The following is a 23,049-nucleotide window of genomic DNA, read 5'->3' as shown; positions in this document are numbered from 1 at the left end:
TCGTCTCCCATTCTGTGGGCTGCCTCTTTGTTTTTTTCACTGTTTCCTTCACTGTGCAGAAGCTTTTTATCTTCATAAAATCCCACAAGTTCATTTTTTCTTTTGTTTCTCTTCCCTTTGGAGAAGTGTCATTAAAAGCTGTTGTGGCTCATATCAAAGAGGTTGCAGCTTATGTTCTCCTCTAGGATTTTGACGGATTCCTGTTTCACATCGAGGTCTTTCATCCATTTGGAGTTTATCTTTGTGTATGGTGTGAGAGAGTGGTCAAGTTTCATTCTTTTGCATGTAGCTGTCCAATTTTCCCAGCACCATTTATTGAAGAGGCTGTCTTTTTTGCACTGGATGGTTTTTCCTGCTTTGCCAAAGATTAGTTGCCCAAAGAGCCAAGGGGCCATTTCTGGGTTCTCTATTCTGTTCCATTGGTCTGTGTGTCTTTTTGTGCCAGTACCATGCTGTCTTGGTGATCACAGCTTTGTCGTATAGCTTGAAATCCGCCAACGTGATGCCCCCAGCTTGTTTTTCCTTTTCAACAGTTCCTTGGCAATTTGGGGCCTTTTCTGGTTCCACACAAATTTAAGGGCTGATTGTTCCAGTTCATTGAAAAATGTCCTCGGTATTTTGATTGGGATAGCATTGAAAGTGCAGATTGCTCTGGGTAGCATGGACATTTTAACTATGTTAATTCTTCCAATACATGAGCATGGAATATTTTTCCATCTTTTTGTGTCTTCTTCAATGTCTTTCAAGAGTGATTTATAGTTTCTAGAATATAGGTCCTCTACATCTCTGGTTAAGTTAATTCCAAGGTAACGTATGGTTTTTGGTGCTATTGTAAATGGGATGGATGCCCTAATTTCTCTTTCTTCAGTCTCATTGTTCATGTATAGAAATGCAACTGATTTCTGAGCATTGATTTTGTATCCCACCACATTACTCAATTACTCTATAACTTCTAATAGTTTGGGAGTGAATTCTTTTGGTTTTTCCATATATAGTATGACTAGAGGGTATCGTTCTGAGTGAAATAAGTCAATCAGAGAAAGACAAATATCATATGGCTTCACTCATATGTGGAACATAACAAAAAGTGCAGAGGGGGGCGCCTGGGTGGCACAGCGGTTAAGCGTCCGCCTTCGGCTCAGGGCGCGATCCCGGTGTTACGGGATCGAGCCCCACATCAGGCTCCTCTGCTGGGAGCCTGCTTCTTCCTCTCCCACTCCCCCTGCTTGTGTTCCCTCTCTCACTGGCGGTCTCTATCTCTGTCAAATAAATAAATAAAATCTTTAAAAAAAAGTGCAGAGGATTATAGGGGAAGGGAAGGAAAACTGAATGGGATGTCATCAGACAGGAAGACAAACCAGGAGAAACTCCTAACTATAGGAAACAAACTGAGGGTTAGGGAAGGGAGGTGGGTGGAGGCATGGGCTGACCGGGTGATGGGCATTAAGGAGGGCACTTGATGTGATGAGCACTGGGTGCTGTACACAACTGATAAACTATTGAACACTACATCCGAAACTAATGCTGTACTATGTGCTGGCTAGTTGAAATTAAATAAAATTTAAAACAAGAGGAACGGGAGGAGTTAAGATGGCGGAGGAGTAGGAGACACCGTTTTCAGCCGGTCCCTCGAGTCGAGCTGGATAGGTACCAGACCAGCCTAAACAACCACGGAACCAGCCTGAGATGCAGGAAGATGCATCTGGATCTCTACAAATGAACATCTCCAGCGCTGAGTATTAAGGTACGAAGCGGGGATCCATGAAACCGTGCACAGATACCGGAAGATAAACGGAAGGGGAAGGGAGCCACCGCGTTTGGGTGCCAGGAAGCGGTAGCCACTTGCACGGGGGAGCAGGCGGGCTCGCGGACAGCACCCGCAAAACAGTAGACTGAGACCATGAGACGGGTGCGTGCACCACCAGGCATCTGGCGGAACACCGGAATCCCGGTGCGCTCACCGGATCCAGACTGAGACCGGGAGCTTCCAGAGCGCACGCGGGGCGGCTGGTGGCTGGCGGCATTAGAAACACAAAGGACAGAGACGCGCCGGCCCTGGAAGTGAGGGCTGGGACACCGGGTGTGGGGCGCACATCCCGGGACACTGCAGGGTTGAGCAGCACCAACAGTAACAGAGTTAAATTGGCCAGAACATTATTAGAGAATGGGCCGCAATCCCTCTGTTCTGTGACAGAGGCTGAAATTCGGCCACTGCTGCTCTGACTCTCAGAAGAGGCAGAGCAAACCACCAGGGAAAGCCACTAGAGAACAAAAGCCTGGAAATACCCGCTCAGAGAGTGCCCATCCCCATCCCCCCTCGCAGGGGACACGGAGACTCTACCCAAACAGGGTTGCCTGAGTATCAGCGCGGCAGGCCCCTCCCCCAGAACACAGAAGGCAGGCTGAAAAATCAAGAAGCCCACAACCCGGGCGCCTGGGTGGCGCAGTCATTGAGTGCCTGTCTTCGGCTTAGGGCGTGATCCCGGCGTTCTGGAAAGGAGTCCCTCCTCAAGTTCCTCTGCTGGGAGCCTGCTTCTTCCTCTCCCACTCCCCTGCTTCTGTTCCCTCTCTCGCTGGTTGGCTGCCACATAAATAAATAAATAAAATCTTTAAAGAAGAAGCCCACATCCCCAAGATCCCTATAAAACAAGGGGCACGGCCTGGGACCCAGTCAATAATTTGGGCTCTGGACAACCCCGCAACCTCTCCTCATCAGAATGACTAGAAGGAGAAGCGCCCCCCAGCAAAGAAAAGACAGTGAGTCTGTGGCCTCTGCCACAGAAATAATGGATATGGATGTAACCAAAGTATCAGAAATGGAATTCAGAGTAACGATGGTCAAAATGATGAGTGGAATTGAAAAAACTATTAACGAAAAGGTTACTGAGAATATAGAATCCCTAAGGACAGAAATGAGAGCGAATCTGACAGAAATTAAAAATTCTAGGAGCCAAATGCAGGCAAAACTAGAGGCTCTGACGGCGAGGGTCGCAGAAGCATAGGAACGGGTTAGTGAATTGGAGGATGGGTTAATAGAGGAAAAAATGAAAATAGAAGATGGTCTTAAAAAATCCACGCCCACGCATGTTGGCTACGGGAGATTACTGACTCAACGAAACGATCCAATGTTAGAATCATCGGCATCCCCGAGGGGGTGGAGAAAAACAGAGGTCTAGAAGAGATATTTGAACAAATTGTAGCTGAAAACTTCCCTAATCTAGCGAGGGAAACAGACATTCGTGTCCAAGAGGCAGAGAGGACCCCTCCCAAGCTCAACAACGACAAACCTACGCCACGTCACGTCATAGTGCATTTCGCAAATATTAGATCCAAGGATACAGTATTGAAAGCGGCCAGGGCAAAGAAATTTCTCACGTACCAAGGCAAAGGCATCAGAATTACGTCAGACCTGTCTACACAGACCTGGAATGAGAGAAAGGGTTGGGGGAGCATATTTAAAGCTCTTTCAGAGAAAAACATGCAGCCAAGGATCCTTTATCCAGCAAGGCTGTCATTCAGAATTGATGGAGAAATAAAGACATTTCAGAATCGCCAGTCACTAGCCAATTTCATAACCACGAAACCAGCCCTACAGGAGATATTAAGGGGGGTTCTATAAAAGTAAAAAAGCCCCAAGAGTGATACAGAACAGAAAGTCACAGCCAATACAAACGAAGACTTTACTGGCAACATGGCATCATTAAAATCATATCTCTCAGTGATCAGTCTTAAGGTAAATGGTTTGAACCATCCCGTAAGACGCCACAGGGTTGCAGATTGGATAAAAAGAAATGACCCATCCATTTGCTGTCTACAAGAGACTCATTTCGAACCCAAAGATGCATTCAGACTGAGAGTAAGGGGATGGATTCCCATCTTTCACGCAAATGGACCTCAAAAGAAAGCTGGGGTAGCAATTCTCATATCAGATAAATTGGATTTTAAGCTACAGACTATAGTTAGAGACGCAGAAGGGCACTATATTAATCTTAAGGGAAGTATTCAACAAGTGGATATGACAATTATAAATATATATGCCCCCAACAGGGGAGCAGCAAGATACACAAGCCAACTCTTAATCACAATAAAGAGACATATAGATAAAAATACATTAATAGTAGGGGACCTCAACACTCCACTATCAGAAATAGAACACCCTGGCAAAAACTAAGCAAAGAATCAAAGGCTTTGAATGCCATACTCGACGAGTTGGACCTCTTAGATATATATAGAACACTACACCCCAGAACCAAAGAATACTCATTCTATTCTAATGCCCATGGAACATTCTCAAGAACAGACCATGTTCTGGGACACAAAACAGTCTCAACCGATACCAAAAGATTGAAATTATCCCCTGCTTATTCTCAGACCACAACACTCTGAAATTGGAACTCAACCACAAGGAAAAATTTGGAAGACACTCAAACACTTGGAGACTAAGAACCATCCTGCTCAGGAATGACTCGATAAACCAGGAAATCAAAAATCAAATTAAACAATTTATGAAGACCAACGAGAATGAAAACAAAACGGTCCAAAACCTATGGGATACGGCAAAGGCAGTCCTAAGGGGGAAATACATAGCCATCCAAGCCTCACTCAAAAGAATAGAAAAATCTAAAATGCAGTTTTTATATTCTCACCTCAAGAAGCTGGAACAGTAACAGAGGGACAGACCTAATCCACGCACAAGGAAGCAGTTGACCAAAATTAGAGCTGAAATCAATCAAGCAGATACCAGAAGTACAGTAGAGCAGATCAACAGGACTAGAAGCTGGTTCTTTGAAAGGGGGGGTAATCAGAAGGGGGAATGAAACATGAGAGACTATGGACTATGAGAAACAAACTGAGGACTTCAGAGGGGAGGGGGGTGGGGGAATGGGATAGACCGGTGATGGGTAGTAAGGAGGGCACGTATTGCATGGTGCACTGGGTGTTATACACAACTAATGAATCCTCGAGCCTACATCGGAAACCGGGGATGTACTGTATGGTGACTAACATAATATAATAAAAAATCATTAAAATAAATTTAAAAAAAAAGAAGCTGGTTCTTTGAGAGAATCAATAAAATTGACAGACCACTGGCAAGACTTATCCAAAAGAATAGAGAAAGGACCCAAATTATTAAAATTATGAATGAAAAAGGAGAGGTCACTCCCAACACCATTGAAATTGGAAGGATTATTAGAAATTTTTATCAACAGCTATATGCCAATAAACTAAGCAATCTGGAAGAGATGGAATCCTTCCTGGAAACCTATAAACTACCAAGATTGAAACCGGAAGAAATTGATTTCTTAAACACGCCAATTAATTACGAAGAAATTGAGTCAGTGATAAACAACCTTCCAAATAACAAAACTCCAGGCCCGACAGTTTTCCTGGGGAATTCTACCAAACATTCAAAGAAGAAATAATACCTACTCTCCTAAAGCTATTTCAAAAAATAGAAACAGAAGGAAAGCTACCAAACTCATTCTATGAGGCCAATATTACCTTGATCCCCACACCAGGCAAAGACCCCCTCAAAAAGGAGAATTACAGACCGATTTCCCTAATGAATACGGATGCCAAAATCCTCAACAAGATACTTGCTAATAGAATCCAACAGTACATTAAAAGGATTATCCATCATGATCAAGTGGGATTCATACCTGGAATGCAAGCGTGGTTCAATACTCGCAAATCAATCAGCGTGATACATCATATCAACAAGAAAAGACTCAGGAACCATATGATCCTCTCAATTGATGCCAAAAAAGCATTTGACAAAATACAGCATCCTTTCCTGATTAAAACCCTTCAGAATGTAGGGATAGAGGGCTCATTCCCCAATCTCATAAAAACTATCTATGAAAATCCTACAGCAAATATCATGCTCAATGGGGAAAAGCTGGAAGCCTTTCCCTTAAGATCGGGAACACGACAAGAATGCCCAACTCACCACTATTATTCAACGTAGTACTAGAAGTCCTTGCAACAGCAATCAGACAACAAAAAGGGATAAAAGGTATTCAAATCGTCAAAGAATAAGTCAAACTGTCTCCCTTTGCATATGACATGATACTCTATATGGAAAACCCAAAAGAATCCACGCCCAAACTATTAGAAGTTATAGAGCAATTCAGAAATGTGGCGGGATACAAAATCAGTGCTCAGAAATCAGTTGCATTTCTATACACGAATAATGAGACCGAAGAAAGAGAAATTAGGGAATCCATCCCATTTACAATAGCACCAAAAACCATACGTTACCTTGGAATTAACTTAACCAGAGACGTAAAGGACCTATATTCTAGAAACTATAAATCACTCTTGAAAGACATTGAGGAAGACATAAAAAGATGGAAAAATATTCCATGCTCATGGATCGGAAGAATTAACATATTTAAAATGTCCATGCTACCCAGAGCAATTTACACTTTCAATGCTATCCCGATCAAAATACCGACGACATTTTTCAAAGAACTAGAACAAATAATCCTTAAATTTGTATGGAACCAGAAAAGGCCCTAAATCACCAAGGAACTGTTGAAAAGGAAAAACAAAGCTGGGGGCATCACAATGCCGGATTTCGTGCTGCACTACAAAGCTGTGATCACAAAGACAGCATGGTACTGGCACAAAAACAGACACATAGACCAATGGAACAGAATAGAGAACCCAGAAATAGACCCTCGGCTCTTTGGGCAACTAATATTTGATAAAGCAGGAAAAAACATCCAGTGCAAAAAAGACAGTCTCTTCAATAAATGGTGCTGGGAAAATTGGACAGCTACATGCAAGAGAATGAAACTTGACCACTCTCCCACACCATACACAAAGATAAACTCCAAATGGATGAAGGACCTCGATGTGAGACAGAAATCCATCAAAATCCTAGAGGAGAACATAGGCTGCAACCTCCAAGTCATTGGCCAAAGCAACCTTTTTCATGACACATCTCCAAAGGCAAGAGAAACAAAAGATAAAATGAACATGTGGGACTTCATCAAGATAAAAAGCTTCTGTACAGCCAAGAAAACAGTCAAAAAAACTAAGAGGCAGCCCACAGAATGGGAGAATATATTTGCAAATGATGCTACAGACAAAAGACTGGTATCCAAGATCTACAAAGAACTTCTCAAACTCAATACACGAGAAACAAATAAATCATAAAATGGGCAGAAGATATGAACAGACACTTTTCCAATGAAGACATACAAATGGCTAACAGACACATGAAAAAATGTTCAAAATCACTAGCCATCAAGGAAATTCAAATCAAAACCACACTGAGATACCACCTTACGCCAGTTAGCATGGCAAAAATAGACAAGGCAAGAAACAACAATTGTTGGAGAGGATGTGGAGAAAGGGGATCCCTCCTACATTGTTGGTGGGAATGCAAGTTGGTACAGCCACTCTGGAAAACATTGTGGAGGTCCCTTACAAAGTTAAAAATGGAGTTACCCTATGATCCAGCCATTGCACTACTGGGTGTTTACCCCAAAGATACAGACGTAGTGAAGAGAAGGGCCATATGCACCCCAATGTTCATAGCAGCAATGTCCACAATAGCTAAATCGTGGAAGGAGCCGAGATGCCCTTCAACAGATGACTGGATTAAGAAGTTGTGGTCCATATATACAATGGAATATTACTCAGCTATCAGAAAGAAGGAGTTCTCAACATTTGCTACAACATGGACGGTACTGGAGGAGATAATGCTAAGTGAAATAAGTCAAGCAGAGAAAGACAACTATCATATGATTTCTCTCATCTATGGAACATAAGAACTAGGATGATCAGTAGGGGAAGAAAGGGATAAAGAAAGGGTGGGTAATCAGAAGGGGGAATGAAACATGAGAGACTATGGACTCTGAGAAACAAACTGAGGGCTTCAGAGGGGAGGGGGATGGGGGGATAGGATAGGGTGGTGATGGGTACTAAGGAGGGCACATATTGCATGGTGCACTGGGTGTTATACGCAACTAATGAATCATCGAGCCTTACATTGGAAACCGGGGATGTACTGTATGGTGACTAACATAATATAATAAAAAATCATTTAAAAAAAATGTCAAAAATTGAGCTACCTTATGACCCAGCCATGGCACTACAAGGTATTTACCCCAAAGATACAGACGTAGTGAAGAGAATTGCCATATGCACCCCAATGTCCATAGCAGCACTGTCCATAATAGCTAAATTGTGGAAGGATCTGAGATGCCCTTCAACAGATGACTGGATTAAGAAGTTGTCATCCATATATACAGTAGAATATTACTCAGCTATCAGAAAGAATGAGTTCTCAACATTTGCTGCAACATGGACGGCACTAGAGGGGATAATGCTAAGTGAAATAAGTCAAGCAGAGAAAGACAATTATCATATGATTTCTCTCGTCTATGGAACATAAGAACTAGGATCATCAGTAGGGGAAGAAAGGGATAAAAAATGGGGGGGTAATCAGAAGGGGGAATGAAGCATGAGAGACTATGGACTCTGAGAAACAAACTGAGGGCTTCACAGGGGAGGGGGATGGGGGGATGGGATAGGGTGGTGATGGGTACTAAGGAGGGCATGTATTGCATGGTGCACTGGGTGTTATACGCGACTAATGAATCATCAAACTTTACATCAGAAACCAGGGATGTACTGTATGGTGACTAACATAATATAATAAAATAAAACATAAAAAATAAATTAAAAATAATAATAAAATAAAATAAAATACCATTGGAATTTTTCAAGCATCTGAAACAAACAATCCTGAAATTTATGTGGAACAAGGAAAGACCCCAAATAGACAAGAGAATGACGAAAAAGAAAACCATACCTGGCAGCAGCACGTTCCTTGACTTCAAGCTATATTACAAAGCTGTGATCACCAAGACAGCATGGTACTGGCACAAAAACACACACATTGATCAGTGAAACATAAGAGAGACGCGAGAAATGGACCCTGAACTCTATAGTCAACTAATCTTTGACAAACCAAGAAAAAAAACCCAATGGAAAAAAGACAGCCTCTTCAATAAATGTTGCTGGAAAAACTGGACAGCTACATATAGAAGAATGAAACTGAACCATTTCCTTACACCATTCACAAAGATACACTCAAAATGGATGAAACACATCAATGTGAGACAGGAATCCATCAAAATCTTAGAGGAGAATATAGGCAGTAACCTCTTCAACATCAGCACAGTAACTTCTTTCAAGACATCATTAGCCATCAGGGAAATTCAAATCAAAACCACAAAGATACCATGTTACACCAGTTAGAATGGCAAAATTTGATAAAGCAAGAAACAAAAAATGTTGCAGAGGATGTGGAGAAATGGAAACCCTCTTACACTGTTGGTGGGAATGCGAGTTTTTAGAGCCACTTTGGAAAACAATATGGAGGTTCCTTAAAAAGTTAAAAATAGAGCTACCCTGTGACCAAGCAATTGCACTACTAGGTATTTACCACAAAGATACAGACATAGTCAAGAGAAGGGCCATATGCACCCCATGTTCCTAGCAGCAATGTCCACAATAGCCAAACTGTGGAAGGAGCTGGGATGCCCTTCAAAAGGTGAATGGATAAAGAAGATGTGGTCCATATATACAATAGAGTACTATTTATCCATCAGAAAGGATGAATACCCATCATTTGCAATGACATGAAAGAAACTGGAGGGGATTATGCTAAGTGAAATAAGTCAAGCAGAGAAAGACAATTATCACTTACATGTGGAATATAAGGAATAGCATGCAGGACATTAGGAGAAGGAAGGGAAAAATGAAGGGGGGAAATGAGAGGGTGAGATGAACCTTGAGATACTATGGACTCTGGAAAACAGACTGAGGGTTTTAGAAGGAAGGGGGGTGGGGGACTGGGCTCTCCTGGTGAAAGGTATTAAGGCGGGCATGTATTGCGTGGAGCACTGGGTGTTATGCGCAAAGAATGATTCAAGGAACACCACGTCAAAAACTATGATGTACTGTATGGTGACTAACATAATGTAATAAAATAAACAATAAAATAAAACAAAACCAAGGGCAGAAACAAACTGAGGACTTCAGAGGGGAGGGGGGTGGGGGAATGGGATAGACCGGTGATGGGTAGTAAGGAGGGCACGTATTGCATGGTGCACTGGGTGTTATACACAACTAATGAATCATCGAGCCTTACATCGGAAACCGGGGATGTACTGTATGGTGACTAACATAATATAATAAAAAATCATGAAATAAATAAATAAATAAATAAATAAATAATAAAGTGGGGAAAAATAAAAAAAAAAAAACCAAGGGCTGATTCTAAAAAGAAAAGAAAAGAAAAAAGACAATAAAATTGAGCAACTCGGTCTAGACTAATCAAAAAGAAAAGAGAAAGGACCTAAATAAATATCAGAAATATAGCTGGTGCAGTGTGTCATTCAAAGTTATCGTTTTGGGAGAAGTAGGCAAGATGGGCACAGAGTAGGGGACCTTGTATCACCTGGTGCCTCGAATTTAAATGTATCTATCAAACCCTTCTGAACACACACAAATTCCACCTCGAATATAAGAATAATTGTCTGGACCTCCAGAAACAGAAAAATTACTGTTTTTTGCAAGGTAGGAGGTGAACTTGGAATCTTCGGGGGAAATATTGGAATATAAATGGACTGGAGATGGAGCCTCCAGAAGGTGGCGACTGGAAAGTGATATGCCACCAGCAGAAAAAATCAGGGCCTTTGGAAACCTGCTCTAGTGAGAGACATTCCTTTCTGAAAAGTGCTCAGGGGATGAATAGGGCAGGATTGTAAGTGGATCATTAGGTCTCAGGATCCCAGGAGGCTCAGCAAGAATGGGGGAGCCTGATCTGATAGAATGCCCAAGCAGTGTAGAGGGGAGACTTGTTATGGTCAGCAAGCCCAGAAGGAACTCTCAGCTCCGGTCACCATAATCCATTAGGCAGGCTGGTTGGGAGAGTGCCTCGCCTCGTCCTGAAAAGTACTGGAAAGTGGAGGCTGTTTAATATCCCAGTGGAGATAGAAAAGGGCTTGCATCCACAACAAGGCAACAGATCTCAGGGTGGTTCAGTCTGAAAGTACACTGGGGTGGCACCCAGCAGTGACCTGGGAGCTGCAGGAAAGGGTCCACAAGAAAGCCCACACGTGCTCCCATGTGCAAAATCACAAAGCACAGAGACAATCACAGCTCCGTGGAACTCCCCCAGGAGAGATGCAATGGGTAGGAACAGCTCAAGTCTGTAGAGTTTGGTATGTACAGAAGAGGATACTGCTTAACCTCAAGGATTTATTGAAGAAAGGGGACCTGGAACTTGTGGCTCTAGGTCAGAGATTCCCACATGGCCATATTTGCTCTGACCCACTAACAAGAAGCAGAAAGCCATCAGGGAACAAGAGGCACACAGACAACCAAGTGAAATTAAGCCGATGGCCCAACAAGGGGTGGGGTAATTCCACCAAGGCAAAGACAGCTGAGAAGCTGAGTGGCAGGCCCCTCTCACAGAAGGCAGACTGGAAGAACAGGTGAATGACAAGATTATTTCCCACAGGACTGTAAATCTCCAGCACCAGGGGAAAATAATATAGGGAGCTCCAGGTGTTCCCTCATGACTCGCTTTATACTTCAGGCTACAATTTTACATTTCCTTCTTAGTTTCTTATTCTTTTTTTTTCTCACTTCAGATTTTTTCTAATGTGCATTTTCCTTGGATCATGGTTGATATTTTGGACTCTGTCCATCCCTCAACCATCCCTCAACAGATGACAAGGAGGAGGAATTCTCAACAAGAAAAGAACTGGAGACAATGTCCTCTCCACAGAACTAATGGATATGAATAGAACAAGATATCAGAGACAGACATCAAGATAGCAATCATGAAGTCAATAGCCAGGGTTGAAAAAAGCACTAGTGACAATATAGAATCTCTAAGAGTAGAAATGAGATCTACTCAGGGCGAACTTACAAGTGCTATGAATGAGATGCAGTCTAAACTGGATACTCTAACACCAAGGGGAAATAAGGCACAAGAACAAGTCAGTGATCCAGAAAATAAGCTTAGAGAAAGAAAGGAAGCTAAGGAAAATAGGTATAGGCAGCTAGTAGCACATGAAAATTGACTTAGAGAGATCAAAGACACCATGAAGCATTCCAATGTCAGAATAATTGGGATCCCTGAGGTGGTGGAGAGAGAGAAAGGACTAGATTATATGTTTGAGAAAATCATAGCTGAGAACTTCCCTCATCAGGGGAAGGAAACAAGCATTCAAGTCCAGGAGACAGAGAGGACCCCTCCCAAAATAAATAAGAATAGGTCAATACCCGATATATAATAGTGAAACTTGCAAATCCTAGAGCGAAGGAAGCTGTCCTGATACAAGCTATGGGGAAGAGATTTCTTATGAAACGTGGGAGGAACATCAGAAAACATCAGAACTATCCACAGAGACTTGGCAAGACAGAAAGGGCTGGCAAGACATAATCGGATGTTAAATGAGAAAAACATGCAGCCGACAATACTTTATCCAGCAAGACTGTCATTCAGGATGGTCAGAGAGATAAAGAGATTCCAGGATCAGCAGAAACTGAAAGAATATGTGACCGCAAAGCCACCCCTGCAAAAAATATTAAGGGGGCTTCTGTAAGCCAAGAGAGACCCAAAGAGTCACATAGACCAGAAAGAAAAAGACAATCCACAGAAACAGGGACGATACAGGTAATACAATGGCACTAAATTCATATCTTTCAATAGTAACTCTGAATATAAATGGGCTAAAGGCTCCAATAAAAAGACACCGGGTATCAGATTAGATTTTTAAAAATGCAAGACCCATCCATATAGTGTCAACAAAAGTCCCATTTTAGACCTAACACACTCCCAAACTGAAAGTGAGGAGGTGAAGAACAATTTATTATGCTAATGGACATCAGAAGAAAGGTGGGATAACAATCCTCATATCAGATAACTTACATTTTAAAAAATTACATTTTTTATATTATGCTAGTCACCATACAGTACATCCCTGGTTTTTGATGTAAAGTTCGATGATTCATTAGTTGCATGTAACACCTAGTGCACCATACACTACATGTCCTCCTTACTACCCATCACCAGCCTATCCCATTCCCCCACCCCCTCCCCTCTGAAGCCCTCAGTTTGTTTCTCAGAGAACCAAAGACTGTAGGGGCGTCTGAGTAGCACAGTCATTAAGTGTCTGCCTTCGGCTCAGGGCGTGATCCCGGTGTTCTGGGATCGAGGCCCACATCGGGCTCCTCCGCTGGGAGCCTGCTTCTTCCTCTCCCACTCCCCTGCTGTGTTCCCTCTCTCGCTGGCTGTCTCTCTGTCACACAAATAAAAAAATCTTAAAAAAATAAATAAACCAAAGACTGTAGTAAGAAATGTAAACGGACATGATATCATACTTAAAGGGTCTGCACAACAGGAAGATCTAACAATTATAAATATTTATGCTCCTAATTTGGGAACAGCCAATTATATCAACCAATTAAAAACCAAAGTAAAGAAAAACATTGATCGTATTAGATTAATAGTAGGGGACTTCAACACCCCACTCACAGCAATGGACACATCACCTAGGCAGAAGATCAACAAAACTTCAAGGGCTTTGAATGACCCACTGGACCCAATGGACTCTGAAGGCATATACAGAGCAGTCCATCCTAACACAACAGAATATTCATTCTTCCCAGGTGCACATGGAACTTTCTCCAGAATAGATCAAATACTGAGTCATAAATCAGGTCTCAACTGATACCAAGAGGTTGGGATCATTCCCTGAATATTCTCAGACAACATAGCTTTGAAACTGGAACTCAATCACAAGAGGAAATTTGGAAGGAACTCAAACACTTGGAGCTTAAAGACCATACTACTAAATAATGACTGGGTCAATGAGGAAATTAAAGAAGAATTTAAAAATTCAGATAAACTAAGGAAAGGGAAACACAGCTGTTCAAAACCTTTGGGATACAGCAAAGGTGATCCTAAGTAGGAAATACATGGCAATACAAGAATCTTGCAAAAATGTAGAAAAATGTCAAATATGCAAGCTAACATTACACCTAATGGAGCTACGGAGATAACAGAAAATAAAGCATTAACCAAGCAGGAGGAGAGAAATAATAATGATCAGAGCAGAAAGCAGTGAAATAGAAACCAGAAGAGCAGCAAAACAGATCAAAGAACCTAGAATCTGGTTCTTTGAAACAACTGTTAATTTGTATAATATCCAAAGCAGACTTATCCAAAGGAAAAGAGAAGGACCCAAATTAACAAAATCATGAATAAAGGGTACAGATAACAACCAACAGGAAGGAAATACAATTTTAAGACTATAATATGAGCAACTATTTACCAATAAATTAGGACAATCTGGAAGAAATGGAGACATTCCTGGAAACATATAAACTACCAAAACTGAAAAAGAAGGAAACAGATAATCTGAACAGACCCATATCCAGCAAGGATTTTGAAGCAGAAATAAAGACCTCTCAAAAAAAGACTCCAGGGCCAGATGGCTTCCCAGGGGAATTCCTGGTTCTAATTGTACTTTAATTATATTCTCAAGTTTGAAGTGGAGTTTTCAAAGACATCTACATAATTTATGAACACAAGAGGGCATAGAAACTCCTGCATTGACTGTTCATCGTCATCCTCTCCAGCTTAGATGTTGTGGAAAGCACATTAATAACACATTCTCTGAGCTCCATATCTACATCTGCAGGGTGACAAGCACGTTTATTATAATATGTAAAATGGGATAGGCTGGTGATGGGTAGTAGGGAGGGCATGTATTGCATGGTGCACTGGGTGTTATACGCAACTAATGAATCATGGAACTTTACATCAATAACTAGGGATGTACTGTATGGTGACAAACATAATTTAAAAAATATTATTATAAAAAAATATAAAAATAAAACTGGAAACAATCCCTATCCACAAGAACCACTTAAAAAATAAAATTTTCCCATGTTTCTCTTAGGAAAGCTGCCAAACATTAACAGATGTGCAGCAGAGAGAAATCTGGTTGAATTTTCAAGGATTTATGCAGAGCAAAATAAATAAATTCCTACAAATGAAATTATAAACACTATAATTGCACATCTATAATTTCTTCAAAATTAAAACTAGTCTAAGTAACATGAGAAATACCCAAGATATGTCAGGACAAGGAGAGAAAGGGAAGAGAGAGAAGGAATTCCCAGGAAAATATAGGAAATTTTAGGGAGAATTGATTTGCTCATTCTGGACAATGTTGATTGTGACACCTGTGTATATCATATCACGCACTCTGCATAGGTGCAGTTCATCCCGTTTCAAACACACACATCACAGTTCTTACAAAGAGAGATGACTCAGGAGGAACACACAGATATTGCAATGTTAGAAAATACACCTGCATGAACCCTTATTCTCTCTATATTTCAGGTAAACTCTAGAGCAGGTAAAATCATCCTGTCCCCACTACAGAGAGTTCCACATTCCTCAGGAGACTGGCCACTCTGTCCTCCAGGTGGTTCATGGGGCAGCAGGTCCTGTGGGAAGAGCACAGGGCCAGACTGGGATTAACTCTCACCCTGTACATGCTCTTGCACACCTCACAAACCCTCTAACATTCCGGGTGTAGGTTTAGAGTTCTTTATGGGATAACATGCTACTTGTGCCAAGAGATTTGTGTGAATATCTAAAACTGAAGACACACATGAAGGCCAAGTATATACTCTGGAAAGTTATATCATGAAATATAATTTTTTTTGAAAAGTGGTCAATACCACCAAAACAAAGGCAGTCACATCTGCTCTGGTTACTGGCCTCTATGTCAGCATAGATCCCAAGCTGAATATATAGTCAGAGGTCATGCAAATAGGGCCCTCCCTCTGCTGATTAAAACAGCCCAACCCTGACTCTGCAGCTGGGAGAGGAGCCCCAGACCCAGGGTTTCCAGGTGTTCCAATCAGTAATCAGGAGAGAACACAGAGAGCTCACCATGGAGTTGGTGCTCGGCTGGGTTTTCCTTGTTGCTCTTTTAAAAGGTAACTCATGCTGAACAAGAGACATGGAGTGTGTGAGTGGATCTGAGGGAGACAAACAGTGGATGTGTGACAGTTTCCTGACCAGGATGTCTTGTGTCTGCAGGTGTCCAGTGTGAGGTGCAACTGGTGGAGTCTGGGGGAGACCTGGTGAAGCCTGGGGGGTCCCTGAGACTCTCCTGTGCAGCCTCTGGATTCACCTTCAGTAGTTACTACATGAACTGGGTCCGCCAGGCTCCAGGGAAGGGGCTGCAGTGGGTCGCAGGTATTAGCAGTAGTGGTAGTAGCACATACTACGCAGACTCCGTGAAGGGCCGATTCACCATCTCCAGAGACAACGGCAAGAACACGCTGTATCTGCAGATGAACAGCCTGAGAGCCGACGACACGGCCGTGTATTACTGTGCAAGTGACACAGTGAGGGGACATGAGTGTGAGCCCAGACACAAACCTCACTATAGAAGGGGATCTGGACCAGCAGGGGGTGCACAATAGTCACCAGTTCTGTCCTTAAGCCCCAGGACCAGCTGCAGATGGAGGTCGTGGGCAGGTTTCCTGTCAGGGTCTGGGGCTTCCTCTCCATAGAGCAGTTGCCCCCAGGGACCCTCTCTGGACACATGATTCTCTGCTCTCCTCTCCACTCTGACTTAGAAAATTTTTCTAACGTGAAAGCAGATATAGTAAAAACCACAAAATACAGAGTTACTCACAATGTTTATTCCTGTCCCTAAATACCAGTGAATTACAAATATCCTGGTGCTCACATCTGAACCTTCACAGGAATCCCAGCTGCACTCACTGTGCATCACAGGACCACCCAGCTCAACGTGCAAACATCCTAGAAGCAGCATTAAGTGCGTGCTGGACATGAGGCTACAGAGGCATCGACAATGCAAAGCAAGTGCAGAATGTGTCTTGGTGGGGGTCACCGTCATAAACCAAATCACAGCATCAATGTTAGTGACAACGTGGGAAAGCAGTGGACACCTTCCTGGTGTTTTGTGTATGTGCAATCTGAAGATCTCTCTCTCTCTCTCTCTCTCTCTCTCTCTCTCTCTTTCTCACACACACACACACGCACACACACACTGACTACACAAGGGTATAAAACCTTTAACACGTTCACCTGATTTCTCTAGGAAATGTGGTCCTACAACAGAAATACACAGATACAGGAAGAACTCAAGAAGCAAGAATAATCTGAGATAAGCAACTTAAATTTACACCTAAAGGACCTAGAGAAAGTACAACTGAAGCCTAATACAGCTGAAGGAAGGAAATAAAGATTGGAGAAGAAATAAATATAAATAAATGTTATAAAAACTAAAAAAACAACACAACAGATCAGAAAAAGTGTTATACACAAGTAACGAATCATGGAACACTACATCAAAAACTAAGAATATAGTGTATGGTGACTAACATAATAAAAAAATATTATAAAAAGAAGGAAACCAAGGTTAAACACTATAAAAATGTCTACCCTGAACAGAGGAACTTACACTTTCAATGCCAGCTCTAATAAAATACCATCGGCATATTTCAAAGAGCTGGAACAAACAATCCTGAAATTTGTATGGAACCAGAAAAGACCCAAAAATGACTAGGGAATGATGGAAAAGAAAGCCAAAGCTGGCAGCATCACGTTGCCTGACTGCGAGCTATATTCCAAAGCTGTGATCACCAAGACAGCACGGTACTGGCACAAACACACACACACATCAGTGCATCAGAAAAGAGACTCCAGAAACGGACCCTCAAATCTATGATCAACTACTCTTGGACAAATCAAGAAAACAATATCCAATCGAAAAAAGTTAGTCTCTACATTAAGTGTTGCTGGAAAAACTGGACAGCTACAGAGAGAAGAATGAAATGGACCATTCCGTTACACCCTACACAAAGACAAACTCAAAATGGATGAAAGACATCAATGTGAGCCAGGAATCCATCAAAATCTTTGAGGAGAATATAGGCAGGAACCTCTTCGACATCAGCCACAGTAACTTCTTTCAGGACACATCTCCAAAGGCAAGGGAAACAAGCAAAAGTGAAAATTTGGGACTTCATCAAGATAAAAAGCTTCTGCATAGGGGCACATGGGTGGCTCAGTCGTTAAGCATCTGCCTTCAGCTCAGGGAGGGATCCCAGCGTCCTGGGATCGAGCCCCGCATCAGGCTCCTCGGCTGGGAGCCTGCTTCTTCCTGCCCACTCCCCCTGCTGTGTTCCCTGTCTCACCGGCTGTCTCTCTGTCAAATAAATAAATAAAATGTTTTTGAAAAAGCTTCTGAACAACAAAGGAAGCAGCCAACAAAACTAAAGGGCAGCCCAGAGAATAGGAGAAGATATTTGCAGATGACATTTCAGATAAATGGCTGATATCCAAGATCTCTAGGACTTATCAAACTCAACACCAAAAAAACAAAAAACCCAGTCAATAATGGTAGGAGACATGAGCAGACCGTTCTCCAAAGAAAACAAACAAATGACTAACAGACACATGACACAATGTTCAACATCATTAGCCATCAGAGAAATTAAAATCAAAACCACCTGGAGATACCACATTACACTAGTTAGAATGGCAAAAATTGGCAAGGCAAGAAAAAAAATGGTGCAGAGGATGTGGAGAAAGGGAAACCCTCCTACACTGTGGGTGGGAGTGCAAGTTGTTCCAGCCACATTGGAAAACAATATGGAGGTTCCTTAAAAAGGTAAAACTGGACCTACCCTATGACTCAGCAATTGCACTAGTAGGTATTTTCAACAAACAGATACACAGTAGGGAAAAGAAGGGCCATACGCACCCCAATGTTCCTAGCAGCAACGTCCACAATAGCCAAACTGTGGAAGGAGCTGAGATGCCCTTCAACAGAAGAATGGATAAAGAAGATGTGGTCCGCACACACAATGGAGTATTACGCAGCCATCAGAAAGGATCAACCATTGCATCAACATGAATGAAACCGGAGGGGTTATGCTAAGTGAGCTAAGTCAGCAGAGAAACACAATTATCACTTGGTTTCCTTACAAGTGGAATATAAGGAATAGCATGGAGGACATTAGGAGAAAGAAGAGGGAAAAGAAGGGGGGAATTAGGAGGGGAGATGAACCATGAGAGACAATGGACTCCAAGAAACAAACTGAGGGTTTTACAAGGGAGGCGGGTGGGGGCATGGGCAGGCCTGGTGACGTTTATTAAGGAGGGCACATATTGGGAGGAGTTAACATGGCAGAGGAATAGGGGTCCCCCTTTTCAGCTGGTCCCCAGAGTCACGCTGGTTATGCACCAGACCATAATGAAAACCCACGGAATCAGCCCGAGATGCAGGAAGATACATCTGAATCTCCAGAAATGAACATCTCCAGCACTGAGTATTGAGGTACGAAGAGGGGAGCCGTGAATCCACGCACAGAAATCGGAAGATGAACTAAAGGGAGAGGGGGGCAACGCATTCGGGAACCAGGAAGCAGTAGCCACCTGCACTGGGGAGCAGGCCAGACTTGCGGACCCGCACCCACGAGTGCGCAGACTGAGACCGTGAGCCTGGGCACGCCCCTCTGACCAGACTGAAAATGGGCTCTCCAGAGTACGCGGGAATCACTGAAAGAGGGAGCTCAGGAGCGCGCACGGGAACTGGGGGCAGCTGGCGGTTTTAGACACACAAAGAACAGAGACATGCTGGCCCTGGAAGTGAGGGCTGGGACACCGGCTGTGGCGCGCACAACACAGGACGCTGCAGGGTGTTCAGCAGCACCGACAGAAACAGAGTTAAAGAGGCCAGAAGAGCCCAGTGGAGAGCAGACTGAGATCTCTCTGTTCTGAGACAGAGGCTAGGATTCGGCCACTGCTGCTCTGACGATCAGAAGAGCCACAGCAAACTGCCAGGGAAAGCCGCCAGAGAAAAAAAGCCTGGAAATACCGGCTCACAGTGCCCATCCACATCCCCCCTCGCAGAGGACAGGGAGACTCTACCCAAACAGGGTTCCCTGAGTATCAGCGCGACAGGCCTCTCCCCCAGAGGTCAGGCTGAAAAATCAAGAAGCCCACATCCCCAAGGTCCCTATAAAACAAGTGCGCACTGCCTTGGTCCTGAGCAATAATTTGGGCTCTGGGCAACCCCACAACCTCTCCTCATCAGAATGAGGAAAAGGAAAATCTCCACCCAGAAAAAAAAAAAAAGGGTCTGCGGCCTCTGCCACAGAACTGATGGATATGGATATAACAAAATTATCCTACATGGAATTCAGAGTAACAATGGTCAAGATGATGTGTAGACTTGAAAAAAATATTAACAAAAATATTAACGAGAATATAAAATATCTAAGGGCAGAAATGAAGGCAAATCTGGCAGAAATTTAAAATGCTATGGTGGGGAGGGCAGGTATTGCATGGTGCACTAGGTGTTATACGCATCTAATGAATCATCGAACTTTACAGCAAAAACCAGGGATGTACTCTATGGGGACTAACATAATATAATAAAAAATATTTTAAAAATTAAAAATGCTATGAATCAAATGCAGTCAAAACTAGATGCTCTGACGGCCACGGTACATGAGGCAGAAGGACGAATTAGTGAACTGGAGGATGGGATGGTAGAAAGAAAGTTGAGACAGAAACTTGGCTCAAAAAATTCAATCTCAGGAATGTAGGTTACAGGAGATTCAATGAACCGTTCCAATGTCAGAATCATCGGCATCCCTGAGGGGGTGGAGAAAGAGAGAGTCCTAGAAGAGATATTTGAACAAATTGTAGCTGAAAACTTCCCTAATCTAGCAAAGGAAACAAGCATTTGTAGGAAGATTGGTAGGAGAAGAAAGGGATAAAGAAAGGGGGGGGTAATCAGAAGGGGGAATGAAGCATGAGACACTATGGACTCCGGGAAACAAACTGAGGGCTTCAGAGGGGAGGGGGGTGGGGGAATGGGATAGGCTGGTGATGGGCAGTAAGGAGGGCACGTATTGCATGGTGCACTGGGTGTTATACACAACTAATGAATCATGGAACTTTACATCAAAGAGCAGGGATGTACTGTATGGTGACTAACATAATATAATAAAAAAGAAGATTATAAAAAAAAAAGATCTGTGTCTTGATGCCCCACAGTGTTGATCCCCTCTGCGACCCTGATGTGCTGGCCCTACATGGGGAGGGGCATTATATATTCTAATGGTAAACCCCTGTGACTCAGTTGGACTGGGTGTGAGATGGGACCTTCATGAGGTGTTCCAGAGATTATCTCATTCCTTAAGCACAGGACACCCCATGAGAAAGCTCTTCCCTGTTGCAGGTGCAGAGCGGGGTGCGGGACTGGCAGCATCCTGGCTTCCAGGATCTGCTGGAACATGAGGTCCAAGATCACATCTGAGGGTCTGTGCTCTACCCGTGGGGACCAGGACACCCCATCAGTCGTGCCAGCTGGAATCTGTGGGTGTTCAGAGACTCAGGAATTTGACCTCCTTCCTTTGGCTCATCCCATCACCTCAGGGCAAACTGTAAACGAGGAGCTTGACATTGGTAATTTCGTAAAGTACTTGCTCATACCAGGGAACAAAGGATGCCCAGAGAAGGAACAATGAAGACAGAAATGATGAAATAAACAAGAAAAGCAGTATATCACTATGAATTGTATCAGGAGTTCTCAGTGGAATCGAAGAAAGCAAACAACGTGAACCCGCTAATTTGTAACCTTACAAGAATCTTTCCCCTACTACCATGTGTGTTGAAATCTCCTGTGTGTGAGACAGAAGTTAGGAGGAGAGGAAAAGAGAGAGAACATGCAACAGAGAAAATGACTTTTCCATTACAGATTCATAAATCAGAAAGTCTTTATAATACATGCAGGAACCTGTCCATGAGGACCTCAGAGGACAGAGAAATCAAGGTAAAGAAGCTCCATACTCCAGACGCTGTGTGAACGTTCACGTGCAGCTTCCCCTTCATCCTCCTCTTTCCCATGAGGATTTGGGGTCTGGATGGAGATGGGGGCACATCCTGGGGCTTGGACCCCTTTAGATGCCTGTGTAGTAGGGTCTGCATGTCTCACGTTGTGTGGGAAGGGAACACTTCTCTTTCTGATTCAATTAAATGTGTTCCTCCCTAGAACCATCTGTCTCAGGGTGAGTACAGGACCATATGGCTTGGATTTTAGGTGTTATTTTTTATTTAAATTCATTTAGCCAACATATAGTACATTAGACTCAGATGTAGTGTTCAACAATTTATTAGTTACATATAAACATTTTTGTTCCATGGATGTAACTAGAGGGTATCGTTCTGAGTGAAATAAGTCAATCAGAGAAAGACAAATATCATATGGCTTCACTCATATGTGGAACATAAGAAAAAGTGCAGAGGGGGGCGCCTGGGTGGTACAGCGGTTAAGCGTCTGCCTTCGGCTCAGGGCGCGATCCCGGCATTACGGGATCGAGCCCCACATCAGGCTCCTCCGCTATGAGCCTGCTTCTTCCTCTCCCACTCCCCCTGCTTGTGTTCTCTCTCTCGCTGGCAGTCTCTATCTCTGTCAAATAAATAAATAAAATCTTTAAAAAAAAGTGCAGAGGATTATAGGGGAAGGGAAGGAAAACTGAATGGGATGTCATCAGACAGGAAGACAAACCAGGAGAAACTCCTAACTATAGGAAACAAACTGAGGGTTAGGGAAGGGAGGTGGGTGGCATGGGCTGACCAGGTGATGGGCATTAAGGAGGGCACTTGATGTGATGAGCACTGGGTGCTGTACACAACTGATAAACTATTGAACACTACATCCGAAACTAATGATGTACTATGCGCTGGCTAGTTGAATTTAAATAAAATTTAAAACAAGAGGAAAAGAAGAAACGCATACCCACTTATCGCCCAATCCCTCTGCCTTGCTATCCACATGGATGAGCTTGTTTCCTTAGGTAAATCCTTGCGTATAGTTCCTAACACCCCCTTTTGTAGATGGAGACGTACGCCATCATCCAGGACCCATACCTGATTAGAAGGAGAGA

The 23,049-nt window shown here is 43.0% G+C and overlaps 1 gene segment (V, D, J or C); it reads left to right on the top strand.

The window, feature by feature from the left end:
• Positions 1 to 15,933: 15,933 nt before the first annotated feature.
• On the top strand, positions 15,934 to 16,542 carry LOC125281446 (immunoglobulin heavy variable 3-23-like). The segment is given in 2 exon segments: positions 15,934 to 16,050; positions 16,154 to 16,542. Coding segments are annotated over 2 exon segments (435 nt in total).
• The last annotated feature ends 6,507 nt before the right edge of the window (positions 16,543 to 23,049 follow it).

Source organism: Ursus arctos, unplaced genomic scaffold (assembly GCF_023065955.2).
Source record: "Ursus arctos isolate Adak ecotype North America unplaced genomic scaffold, UrsArc2.0 scaffold_42, whole genome shotgun sequence".
Lineage (NCBI taxonomy): Eukaryota > Metazoa > Chordata > Mammalia > Carnivora > Ursidae > Ursus > Ursus arctos.
Note: the sequence above shows the minus strand (reverse complement) of the source record. Positions and strands in the feature narration are given on the sequence as shown.